This window comes from Mangifera indica, chromosome 3 (genome assembly GCF_011075055.1).
Source record: "Mangifera indica cultivar Alphonso chromosome 3, CATAS_Mindica_2.1, whole genome shotgun sequence".
NCBI classification, from domain to species: domain Eukaryota; kingdom Viridiplantae; phylum Streptophyta; class Magnoliopsida; order Sapindales; family Anacardiaceae; genus Mangifera; species Mangifera indica.
The window spans coordinates 2087525-2100453 of record NC_058139.1 but is presented as its reverse complement, the minus strand read 5'-3'; the positions used below and the strand labels follow the sequence as shown (position 1 = coordinate 2100453).

At 35.8% G+C, this 12929-nt stretch overlaps 1 protein-coding gene and 1 pseudogene across 1 annotated transcript; one reads left to right on the top strand and one right to left on the bottom strand.

Annotated features, from left to right (window-relative positions):
* Nucleotides 1–1473: 1473 nt before the first annotated feature.
* Nucleotides 1474–7821, top strand: LOC123210079 (ATPase 11, plasma membrane-type). The gene is made up of 22 exons (XM_044628272.1): nt 1474–1640; nt 1740–1833; nt 1966–2085; nt 2174–2272; nt 2379–2516; nt 2671–2805; nt 2907–3086; nt 3182–3388; nt 3476–3595; nt 3683–3802; nt 3906–4028; nt 4122–4226; nt 4338–4482; nt 5002–5166; nt 5306–5544; nt 5718–5750; nt 5857–5938; nt 6186–6346; nt 6555–6740; nt 6835–7017; nt 7104–7282; nt 7407–7821. Exons 2-22 carry the CDS (start codon nt 1780–1782, stop codon nt 7501–7503), a joined length of 2871 nt encoding a protein of 956 aa, XP_044484207.1. The 5' UTR covers nt 1474–1640; nt 1740–1779; the 3' UTR covers nt 7504–7821.
* Nucleotides 7822–7988: 167 nt separating this feature from the next.
* On the bottom strand, nt 7989–9948 carry LOC123210744 (annotated as a pseudogene).
* Nucleotides 9949–12929: the final 2981 nt, after the last annotated feature.

Below are 12929 nucleotides of genomic sequence, written 5' to 3'. Positions count from 1 at the left end.
CTCTGGTGGAGTGGAGGAGCAATAGCAATTTCAATAATTCATGTGAAGTTGAAATATTAATATTAATTTGCCTCGCTTATTTGTTTCAGTATCTATGCTATTAGAATACATTCATTTCCCACCTGAGGTTTGGGAAAATGACATTTTTAGCTCTTAAATTCAAAAACTATAAATTACATCCCAAAATTTAATTCCATTTGAAAGGGTGAAACACATTTTATTTTAAGCAATACTATATATACCCATTTTTAGTACACAATTCATATACATAATAATATGTCATCATATAATTAGATGATTTTAAAACATGTGTCATCATATGATAAAAAAACATCTAATCATATGATAACACCTCATCTGTGTACACAAATTGTGTACTAAAAATAGGTACACATAGTTTTATTGTTTTATTTTTATCAAATAAAATAAAATAAAAATTAACACCAAATTGTCATATCTTTGTTAGGTTACATATTTTCCTGTCTGATTATGATAGCATTGTATCTTATGGGTGTAGTTTTAACTAAAAAATGCACCATAAAAATATCTTGATTATAATAGTTAAAATCACACTTTTCTTTTATTGAGTGCAATCTAATGTGAAATTATCCGAAGGAAGGTTGTGATTTAGTGAGATTATATCTTGAGTAAAATTTTAATTGTTAAATCAAGTTTTTTTTTTATATTTGAAATTATAAAAAAAATGTGTAATTTGATCATATATGACCAAATCACACATTGTTTTTATGCTTCTGTCTATTGGATTTAATCATATCATCGATGTTTCCTAATACGATAATTTCATAAAAATAAAATAACAAGGGGTTATATAATAATTTGCGTGCATGAGTCAAGAAAGTTGAGTTTTGGGTAGGTTTTCGAATTGATGAAAAAGTAGTTCCTCCAAACCTTTGATAAATATAATATTTTACTCTTGCTATTCCTATACTTCCCTTGTATATTATGGTTGCTTAAAAACTCATTCAAACCTTTACTGTTTCTTGCCTTTTTCATTTTACTGAAAACATAAACATCTTTGTGTTGGCACACCTAGTTCACCAACCAGGTAATTCTTTTGAGAAAATATTATTGAAAAATTTAAATAAATTTCCAAAAACAAGGCCTCAATGTAACCACATTTCTGACAATTCAAGACTTTTAAATTTAGCCAAACATTTATCTGATTTCAGTTACATAAAGCAAAGAGCCTTCAGGAATAGAAACTTTTGCGGTGCTTGCATGTGGCTTTGGCTGCTGTTCTCTTCTTTCAATTTAATATTACTATTTTATTTTATAAAAGTTATGAAAAATAGTATATTATGTCAATTTACCATGTACTGCATAATGTCAAATCCAAATTTTTAGTTCAAGATGTCCAAGGTACAATCCTTTAAGCAAGCGTAGGATACAGGACAATCTGTGCAAGGTACAAGTAGTTCAGTTAAATACCATTGTTAGGGAGGTGTTTTTTTGATATTTTCTAAGAAGAGAAAGATTGTGGACTGTTACTACTGTTATACTGCCACTAGGCTGAGCGGTTACTCTTCGGGTTGGCTCTCACAACTTCGGTGTTGGTGGGTTTGTTCTCATTTTCATTTTAGAAGCATAATCTATTATCAATATACAAATTTTGTATCTGGGTAAAACTTAAATTCTTCTCATTTGTTTAGTTTTGAATCGTTTTGATGGCTCTTTGATGGTGGTTGGTTAATGTGTTTTGATCTTTGGTTGGTTTATAGTGAGAAAAAGTTGAGAATTTGAGCTTGTGTGGGAGAGAAGATGGGGGAAAAAGGTGAAGTTTTGGAGGCAGTTTTGAAGGAAACTGTGGATTTGGTAATAGATCTGAATATACTTTGAAGCTCTTTCTTTTTCTTTTTATTTAATTTTTTGTTGCGTGATATATGTGTTTGTTTTTCCGTTGGTATCTTTGGTGTTAAAGTTTGGATCTTTTTTGGTTGACTGCAGGAAAACATACCCATTGAGGAAGTTTTGGAGAGTCTGAGATGTAGCAAAGAAGGTCTCAGCAGCGAGGCTGCTGAGGAGAGACTGACCATTTTTGGTCACAACAAACTTGAAGAGAAAAAGGTTAATTTTTTTTTTCTTCTATGCTCACTTTGCTGTTAAAAATATTTTTATTACTCATTATGATTATCTTCTGTTTGTTGTCTTTCAGGAGAGCAAATTCTTGAAGTTCTTGGGGTTCATGTGGAATCCTCTCTCCTGGGTTATGGAAGCTGCTGCAATTATGGCTATTGCTCTTGCAAACGGAGGAGTAAGCGACTGTTGCTGTTTACTGCGTTATTGCGTGTTTTTTTACCTGCATAATTGTGTCTCCTTCGACTGTCAGTGAATTGTTTTATTTTATTTTCCTTTTGCAGGGAAAGCCTCCAGATTGGCAAGACTTTGTGGGTATCATAACGCTTCTTCTAATTAACTCGACCATCAGTTTTTTAGAGGAAAACAACGCAGGTAATGCTGCCGCTGCTTTAATGGCTCGTCTTGCTCCAAAAGCAAAGGTATCAGGTTCTAGCTGCAATGAACATGCCAATGATCTTTGAGCTTAAAACATGTTTAAATCTTAATAATTGACCCTATGTATTAAAATGGGTAGTGGAGACACATTATCGTCTCAAAATTTTTGTATAATTATTGAATTGAATTTGCAAAAAGGTTCTTCGAGATGGAAGGTGGAATGAGCAAGATGCGGCTGTTTTAGTTCCAGGTGACATAATTAGTATAAAACTAGGAGACATTATTCCAGCTGATGCTCGTCTTCTTGAGGGTGATCCCTTAAAAATTGATCAGGTAGGTTGTTGGTAAATATTGTTTTACAGACTATAATTATGCCGAATTGATCTACTTTGGTTGTTTAGTCTTTAATTTTTTTAATTGTTTTGGCTTGGCAGTCTGCGCTTACTGGTGAGTCTCTTCCTGTAACAAAAGGCCCTGGGGATGGTGTATACTCAGGTTCTACTTGCAAGCAGGGAGAGATTGAAGCAGTGGTTATTGCCACTGGTGTCCATACCTTCTTTGGGAAGGCTGCTCACCTTGTTGATACCACTAACCAAGTTGGCCACTTCCAGAAGGCAGGGAGATGAATATATAGTAGTGTTATTTTTAACTTACTATGCCTTTCTTCTTAATGATTCTTATTCTGTGTTTCACATTGCATGATATGTAGGTCTTGACTGCAATAGGGAATTTTTGCATTTGCTCAATTGCTGTGGGAATGATAATAGAGATTATTGTTATGTACCCAATACAAGATCGGAAATATCGTCCTGGAATTGACAATCTTCTCGTGCTTCTCATCGGTGGAATTCCAATTGCTATGCCAACAGTTCTGTCTGTCACAATGGCTATCGGTTCTCATAGGTTATCTCAGCAGGTTAGCAAGGTCCCCAGAGATGTTTTAATAGATTGTGTTTCATGTGGTTTTTGATCTAGTGATGGAATGTGTTAATGATATTTATAGGGAGCTATCACAAAGAGAATGACTGCAATTGAAGAGATGGCAGGCATGGATGTGCTTTGCAGTGACAAGACTGGAACATTGACATTGAATAAACTTACTGTTGACAAGAATCTTATTGAGGTTGGTGGCAGTTGTATTGTTGGGCATTTTTCTTTTCATGCTTGTGGATTATAATTTCTTAGCACATGTCCAAATTTCCATTCTCAGGTTTTTGCTAAAGGAGTGGACGCAGATACTGTTGTTCTAATGGCAGCACAGGCCTCTAGGACTGAGAACCAAGATGCAATAGATTCTGCTATAGTTGGGATGCTGGCTGATCCAAAAGAGGTAACATGTTGGCATCCTGATGTAATATCTTCTAATTGAAAGCAGTTTAGTTAATCAAGTGTCCACTAAAGATGGTATTCTGTTTCTTCTTTTGCTACAAAAGGCTCGTGCAGGCATTCAGGAGATACACTTCCTTCCTTTTAATCCAACTGATAAGCGCACGGCTTTAACTTACCTTGACAGTGATGGTAGAATGCATAGAGTTAGCAAAGGGGCACCAGAGCAGGTTACTTTTCCTCTCATCATATCTGCATAGTTGTCCCCCTGTTTTTTTTTTCAAATCATTGTCTTAAATCTAATCTGCAATTTTATTTTCAAGATTCTACATCTTGCACGCAACAAGTCAGACATTGAGCGAAGAGTTCATGCTGTTATTGATAAGTTTGCAGAGCGAGGCCTGCGATCTCTTGCTGTGGCCCACCAGGTCTTTGAAAATTTCTTTCATTTATAATGCTGTTTAACATTTTATGTTTCGATTACTCTGTTTTATTTTCATGTTATCATTACTAATTTTTAATTTTCTTCATGGATGTAGGAAGTTCCTGATGGAAGAAAAGAAAGTCCTGGAGGCCCATGGCAATTTATTGGTCTGATGCCTCTCTTTGATCCACCTAGGCACGACAGTGCAGAGACCATAAGGAGGGCTTTGAATCTTGGAGTAAATGTTAAAATGATTACAGGTGGTTTCATTTTGCAGTTTGGAATTATGCTTTTACTTGTGGAATGATATAGTTGAATGACTACTATGTTACTGCCTGGTGAAACCATAATTAAGAAATAAGATGTTTCATATTTTGGAAATTTTACTGGAATATAATCTCTATAGATATCATTTAACATGTTTTTAAATATGAGAGGAAGTAAGCATGTCCATCATACTTATGTTGCTTTTACAGAATGACGAATCTATGCTTTGAAGCGTTAGCATAATTGTGCAAAGACTTGATGAAAAGGTCATTAGTGCTTGATTTAATCATTAGATTGAAATGTCAATGTGATTTTGTCATTTTTCATCTGGGAGTTTAGTTTTGTGCAAATTCATTTTAAGCAATTAGGTAGATTTATGGTATCTAAGGGTTGTAATTTTGTCTTAACATCTTTGGTAGTTGTATCCTTAATATTTCTCAGTTTTGCCCATTATGGTGAATATTATCTTTGTGGACTGTGCTTGTTTTGCTTAAATCTGTGAGTATCTTCAGGAGATCAACTGGCAATTGGGAAGGAAACTGGACGACGTTTGGGAATGGGAACAAACATGTATCCTTCATCTGCTTTGCTGGGACAGGACAAAGACGAGTCTATTGCCGCATTACCAATTGATGAATTGATAGAAAAAGCTGATGGCTTTGCTGGTGTTTTTCCTGGTATTTTTTTAGAATATAAAAGTTTTTATTTTTCTCTATTTATTTTCATGCTCTTTTACTTGTTTCTCTTGTGTTGCTATAGCCTAGTTTTTATTTGTACTTGGTTACATTATTGACTTAAATATGTGTATTGGTTCAGAACACAAATATGAGATAGTAAAACGTTTGCAAGCTAGGAAACATATATGTGGTATGACTGGTGACGGAGTCAATGATGCTCCTGCCCTTAAAAAGGCTGACATTGGCATAGCTGTTGCTGATGCCACTGATGCAGCTCGTAGTGCTTCTGATATTGTCCTTACTGAACCTGGCCTTAGTGTCATCATCAGTGCTGTCTTGACCAGTCGAGCTATCTTCCAGCGTATGAAAAATTATACAGTGAGTATTGATTCTGAATGTGGTGTAGTGTCCTTACTTTTAACTCAGTTTTTACGTGAAACACAATGTTTTTCTTTTTATCACTAGTTATTCGCAGGTAATGATCCTAGAATGGCTTTAATTATTACATTCTTTCTACTGGTTTACTTACATTTATCTATTCCCTTTGTCAGATATATGCGGTTTCCATTACAATCCGTATTGTGGTAAGAGGTTTTTCTTTATGGAATGTTGTTATATCATATGGATTCATTTTTCTACGCCGGTGCTTTAATCATTAAGATTAATAGTGGTTGTTGGTTATGGTGACAGCTTGGTTTCATGCTTTTGGCACTCATATGGAAGTTCGACTTTCCTCCATTTATGGTGCTTATTATTGCTATCCTTAATGATGGTTCGTTTTCTTCACACTTCAAATGTTTAATTGAATGTGTAGAATATATAAAAAATTTACTAAAACTGAACTAAGGTATGCTCAGTTGCTATGCTTGTACATTGGGAGATCCTTTAGGCCTTCTAATTGGTTAAATGTTTATAGCTCATTTTTCGTTTTCTGCTGATCGATTATCTAGCTGTGTGCTTTATTCTGTTAAACTTCCCATGATTTCGCTTACCTACCTACTTAAACAACAACTCTTCAGGCACAATTATGACAATATCAAAGGATAGGGTGAAACCATCACCTCTGCCAGACAGCTGGAAGCTAGCTGAAATTTTTACAACTGGCATCGTTCTTGGTAGTTACCTGGCATTGATGACTGTTATATTCTTTTGGGCAGCATACAAAACAGACTTCTTCCCGGTAAGATGATATTCCTTCTCTAAAGGTGATACAGCTAGTTGCTGATTTACCATTTCAAAGCATTGTCCAACCCATCTTATGAATTTCCATCTTGTTGAAGTAAACTTTCCATATTGGTGCCAGTTGAAAGAGGGGGTGCCTTTATAAAGAAACCTCCTATCCTTTAAATGGAATTTTCAAATAATTCAGTTTCCGTTTCGTTTGGCAGCGAACATTTGGGGTGTCAACTCTTGAGAAAACAGCTAATGATGATTTCCGAAAGCTTGCCTCAGCTGTGTATCTGCAAGTGAGCATCATCAGTCAGGCCCTTATATTTGTGACACGATCCCGAAGTTGGTCTTTTGTCGAGCGACCTGGTTTATTGCTTGTAGTGGCTTTTATGATTGCTCAGCTGGTGAGCCAACTGCCCCTCTTCCATTTATTGCAAATTTGAACCAATAAATTTGAGAGAACAAGTAACACTTATAAATAATTTTCACTATGAGCAGATTGCTACTCTGATTGCGGTCTATGCAAATTGGAGCTTTGCAGCAATTGAAGGGATTGGGTGGGGTTGGGCTGGTGTGATCTGGCTTTATAATATTGTCTTCTACATCCCACTTGATTTAATCAAGTTCTTTATTCGCTATGCACTGAGCGGGAGGGCTTGGGATCTTGTTATTGAGCAGAGGGTATGAGCTATAATGATTCACTGTAACTTTGCCAAGCTTGGAGTTGATGTCTTAAATGTATTTTAATTGATTTCAATTTTATGCAGATTGCCTTTACAAGGCAAAAGGATTTTGGCAAGGAGCAACGTGAGCTTCAATGGGCACATGCACAAAGAACACTGCATGGGTTGCAAGCACCTGATACCAAGATGTTCAGTGAGCGAACCCATTTCAATGAACTCAATCAGATGGCTGAAGAAGCCAAAAGGAGAGCTGAAATTACCAGGTGAGCTGCACTCTTAAGAGTGTTTTCTTTCAGTCATGCATTCCATTTTGGTATAATTGTGGACCTCAGATTGTTTTGGTTTATCTAAGACTAAAATCTGTTCACACTTGGTGTTTTCTTTCAGATTGAGGGAACTTCATACACTGAAAGGTCATGTGGAATCAGTGGTGAGATTGAAGGGACTTGATATAAACACTATTCCGCAAGCTTACACAGTCTAAAAGAGATAATGTATTTGCCTACTCATATATTAAGATATATTTACCAGCTGAAATTGAAGACAATCCCCATGTTGAGTTATCCATCAAACAGTGTTAGTTTCTGCATCTATAGTTTCCATCTGAGCACTTAAAAGTGCGGCGGTGAGCCTTTTTTGCTTGTTTTCCTTTGTGGTGTTTAAAAATAGCCATCAGAACATTGTGGCACTAAATATTTATATTAGTGAGATTTAAGGCCAAATGCCAAAACATTTCGGTCCACTATCAAGACATCAAGATATTGTTTGATAGTTTAGTAGTTTATATATAATATTTCTTTCATACTTTGTTCACTTTATAGTTATATAATGATATATTATCTAAATACCTAATTCAGTATTCAAAAGTATATAGTTTTATTGATTTGTTTATTATTAACTAATTAAGAATTAATATATATTTTTTATTAACCTCTATAAACATCATACTGCTGTTTTATCAGATTGAGTTTATTCTCTATTGGCCTTAATGTTATCGAAGCTGATCTTTTTGTACTTGTACCGCATAGAGCATACTAAAAAGTAGCAAAAATTCAAAGCCACCAACGCAGCAATCACGTAATAGAAATAATCTAGTCTTCCCTTGTTAAGTTCTTCAGCTAACCAATCACCAGTTGCAACTCCTTTTATTTTGCGAACTATAACAATTACAAGAGTACTCAGATAACTTAAACCTGCCGAACCACAATAGTAGAGAGACCCCGCAATGTTTCTCATATTCTCTGGGAATTGCTTGTAATATAATTCCATCTGTACAATGACCGCAAAGGCATCTGCAAGTCCAGCTAGCGCAAGCTGAGGAACAAGCACCATGCCTGACATTGATGAAATAGCGCCTCTTCTGGGTAGAATCCGAATAGTTGGCTTGGTTAGAGCTACAGTCCTCCGGTGCTGTTTAACAATGGTTGATACTATCGTGGCTATTACAAATAGTGTGAAGCCAATTCCTATTCTTTGAAGTATTGTAATGCCACCTTCTTTGCCGGTGAGTCTCTGGAGATACGGGACTACGATTCTGTCATAAATAGGTAGCCAAATAGACATGGTCAGCATCATGAAGACAACGTAAGATGCAGCTGGAATGTTAAAGTTGGTGTTTCCAAGTCGTCCTTCACTTTGCTGGGCTTGGAAAACTGCATAAGTTTGTTGTTGAACAATGGCAAGATGGTACACAACAGCTGAAGCCCATATTGGAAGCACTCTCAAGATGCATTTCACTTTGACAATCATTTTTGAAACTGCCAGGTGAGATGTTGATTAGTTCACTCTCAAAATGCATTTCACTCTCAAGACGGTGGTTAAGTTGATTAGTTCTTGTTATCAGATTTTTCTTGAGACTGCCAGGTAAGATGTTGCGTACGTGAATTGATCTGAATAAGGGAGCTTGGAGTTGATAGAACTCGGAGGAATATAATTATAGAGAGACAACCGAGGATTGTCTGGTTGTTTTACTCGCCTTTTCTCGATTGAAACTGCTATAACCTGTGCTACACTAGTAAATGGACTACCAGTGGCTTTCACTTTGACATACATTTTTGAACCCATGAAGAAGAGAACCGCTGATAACAGCATCAGAAGTGCTGGAATTTCTAAACCAATAGCCCAACTCACATTGGATTGCACATACACAATGAGTGTCAAGGTCACCATCTGGGCAAAATTGAAGGTGAAGCAGTACCAATTAAAGAAGCTATTGGTACCTCTCTTTCCTGGCTCTGTTCCAGGATTGAATTGATCTGCACCAATTGCCAAAGTTACATGGCCGGATACCACCAGCCCCTATTATCATTAGCCCCCATCCCGCACAATTGAAATGCCATTTGCCCTGCTGTTGGCCCTCAGCATGTTGCACTTTCTGCTGCGCATCAAGGAGGATGCAATTTGGGGATTGCTGCTTTCAATTGAATTGTTTGCAACCCCTTAACAAAAAAGAACAAAAAGGTTACTTCTAGTAACTACATTGACACTATGTGGACCGGAGGAGATATTGGAGATGATTCATATGTCAAAAGTTATAGTATTTTTATGTCAAAAGAAGTGCCAAATATGAAGTGAATGTAGAAAATGCCAACATCTTATAGCGACCGAAATAGGTATCACAAAGATAAGCTCCAACCATAGTACCAAAGTTTGTGGTGCCATTGATGGTATTCATTATTGTTGCAGCAGTTATGCCCTTCAGGTTGAAGACGGTAGTCAGATAGATCAAGAGATTGGCTATTGTGCCGATAGCTTCAGCTTCTCAAACGTTTCATTACCCGAAAATTTCATTGAAAATTTCACTCAAAATTTAAAAAAAAAAAAAAAACTAACAAAAGAATATATAAAAACTCCCTTCACCTATAATGAAAGGCATGACTTTCCATCCTCTGTAATTAAACCCAGGTTCATTATTGCAAACACCTCTCATATCCAACTCCAGGGTTCCACTGATCTCAGTCTTATCATAACTTCTCCCTCATTCTCACTCAGCATTTCTCTGTCACTCTTCTCCATGTTTTCTCCTTCGCTTCCTTCCTCTCCTTTCATGTGAAGGCTAATATAACCACTGGTTCTTATCAGTACGTTTGGCAGAATTATCAACACGGTTTACCAGAAGAAATTAATGACTTGCCGACGTACACATTTGCTTTCCTAAGAAATGCACGTTAATCATGGCCAAATGATTATCTTCCGGATAGGTAACCTCTGAAAAACAAAAAACTTTTCCACAAACCTGGGTAAGAAATAGTCTTTGGCCCATTAATCAATGAGTGTCTTTCATTTTGTTCGATTATTGGCAGGGTTCGCGCACTCTGGCGGTTCCCTGACCTGTCACACAAACTGGGGGGCTGCACTATCTGATTTTGATTGACAGCTCTTAGCCTGATTTTAATTTCTTGCACGAAACATATCTTGTACAAGATTTTACTGTACTGAATGCTGGTCGTATGAGATTTCCTAATAATACCCTTTATTTATTTTCTTTTATTTTGTTGCCTGAATATGCTTTATACCAGAATCCTCTGGTCTGTTTGCTTTATTTATTTTGATTAATAAAATATGTACAAACAAACAATTCTTACATATGTTGGCATCTCAATTTGTATATGTTGATTTTCTCTCTCTTGATCTCTTGAATTTTAGTACCATTTCCTTGTGAAAAGTGTTCTTCCAACTCCTTCATTTGTGCGGTGTCATGATACATCATGCTGTTATGTAATTCTTCATTTAATAAATTCAAAATCTAGGACATAACCATTGATTTGCATGTAACCCAATTCTCTTAATCGGAGTTACTCAATTGATAATATTGAGGATTGGTTCATCCAATGGATGTTTTGGTCCAAAGCCTCTGTTATTGTGTTCAATGGTTGATTGGGAGACTATTGCACATAACACTCACAGGAGCCAACTTAGGTTGTGGAGTTCATCTTCTTAGTTAGTTTTTGAAGGTTTCAAGACAACCTTACAAGGAGACGATAAAACGACTTATATTTAAAAAGAATACCAAATTAAAGAATAATTTACTTAAAAAGAAATGCCCTACTTTGAAAGCATATAATGATATAGATTGGGGCACTTGCCCGATTGCAATGAGATCAATAACATGACAATTCAAAAAACAACCGCCAGTCTTAATCTTATTTGGTGACTCGGAGTATTAAGCAATGATTCAGACAACTGAGAAAATTGTTTGATTGGTCAACTTGTCATTATCATACAATGATATATCTGGCAAATTGGAGTACCGAGCAATGTTTAGTTTGCTATGTGACAACAAATCTGCTATACAAATAGAAACCAATCTCGTATTTCATGAGAGGACTAGACATATTAAGTTGGACTACCTTCTGTTAGAGAAAGGTTTAGATTAAGTTAATCAACTTGGAGCATGTGAGATCTACACCTTAGTTGGCAGACATTTTTAATAAGGGACATGGACGTGCACAATTTCAAGCATTATTATGTGACATTGGATTAAGGAACATGGTTTTGTCAGCTTAAGGGAGACCAACATAAGCATCAGCTTAAGGGAGGCCATCGAAGGTTGTCCAAAAATTTTAGCATGGTCAGTGTTGGTATTATGGGATTGCATGATAATCCCTTTCCTTCTTCTCTTTCATTTTGTTGCCTAAATAAACAAATTCTGATTTTATACTAGAATCGTGACCAGCTCTAGTTGGTTACTAGATTTGTCGCTTTTTGAATTATTTGCTTTCCTTCTCTGTTTGTAATTCTAAGACCTCAAGTATGAATTCTTTTGTAATTGTCTAGTTAATATTGTGAAGGATTATTTTACGATCACTTCTATGAAATTGACAAACCTGGAGAAATGTCTTTCCCCTTAAAGCTTTCTCCATATGGGTTGGCTCTAAGTTAAGAGATTACAGGTTTTCTGCAAAGAGCAGTTTACCAACTTGGAATAAAAAGCTAGAATAATTAAAAGGAATCTGAAACATCTATATCAATCATAGTGTTGTATTTTAAATCCATTAATTGATGGACTAGCTCGAAAGTGCATCAGCATGTTGTTGAAATAAGTGGCTCTTTATGTCCCATATCTATTAATTTAATCCCTTTGTATTTTACCAAAGGCTATAAATAGAGGTCTTGATTTTAATTCAATATCATTTCTAAGACAGTTGTAGTCAAATACAATTGTATAGAGAGAATCTTATTATTAGGGATCTTTAATAGTTTATTTTTCCTTTGTAACTATTCTTTGGAGATAGTGAAAGTAGTCAGTGACATCGAGGACGTAGGTACATTTACCGAACCTCGTAAATTCTTGTGTTCTCTTTCTTTTATTTTTCTACATTTTATTTTCTGCTTTAATTATTTATTATATTCAATAGCATAGAAGTTGTATTTTATATTTCCGCTGCACAACAAGTGGTGTCAGAGCCTAGGTTTAGGACAGTGAGTAGCTATTTATATAGTTATGTGCATGTCTAGGAAAATGCTGTCTAAGGAGAATGGTTTTTAAGAAGGCTTTGTCCCAACCAATCTTTCTTGGGTACTTTCCTGGTGTATATATTATCATTTTTTGGGCACTTACTACTATCCTAAGTTATAGTAATTTTGTTTTAGCTATTGAATATAAATTTGTGAAACTTGGTTATTTGAAATACTATCTACCAAGTAAAACGTAGTCAGCAGAAAATGCAATCAACATCAACAAAGACAATTGTGACAACCGCAAAAATTGATGTGGAAAAATTTGATGGCCGCAACAATTTTGGCTTGTGGCAATGTGAGGTGATGGATGCCCTGTGTTAAGAAAATCTTGATATAGCTCTGGAGGAGGAAAAACCAGAGAAGATGGATGACAAAGAATGGGTGAGGATCAACTGTCAAGCTTGTGGTACAATTCGTACGTGTCTTTGTAGAGAGCAGAAATATCCATTC

Bases quoted from the DNA above. Each gene is read 5' to 3' on its own strand.
- LOC123210079 (XM_044628272.1), top strand. From the start codon at position 1,780: ATGGGGGAAAAAGGTGAAGTTTTGGAGGCAGTTTTGAAGGAAACTGTG. The intron at 1,834-1,965 runs GTAATAGATCTG...GGTTGACTGCAG, and splicing joins TGAAGGAAACTGTGGATTTG to GAAAACATACCCATTGAGGA. The intron at 5,545-5,717 runs GTGAGTATTGAT...TCCCTTTGTCAG, and splicing joins AGCGTATGAAAAATTATACA to ATATATGCGGTTTCCATTAC.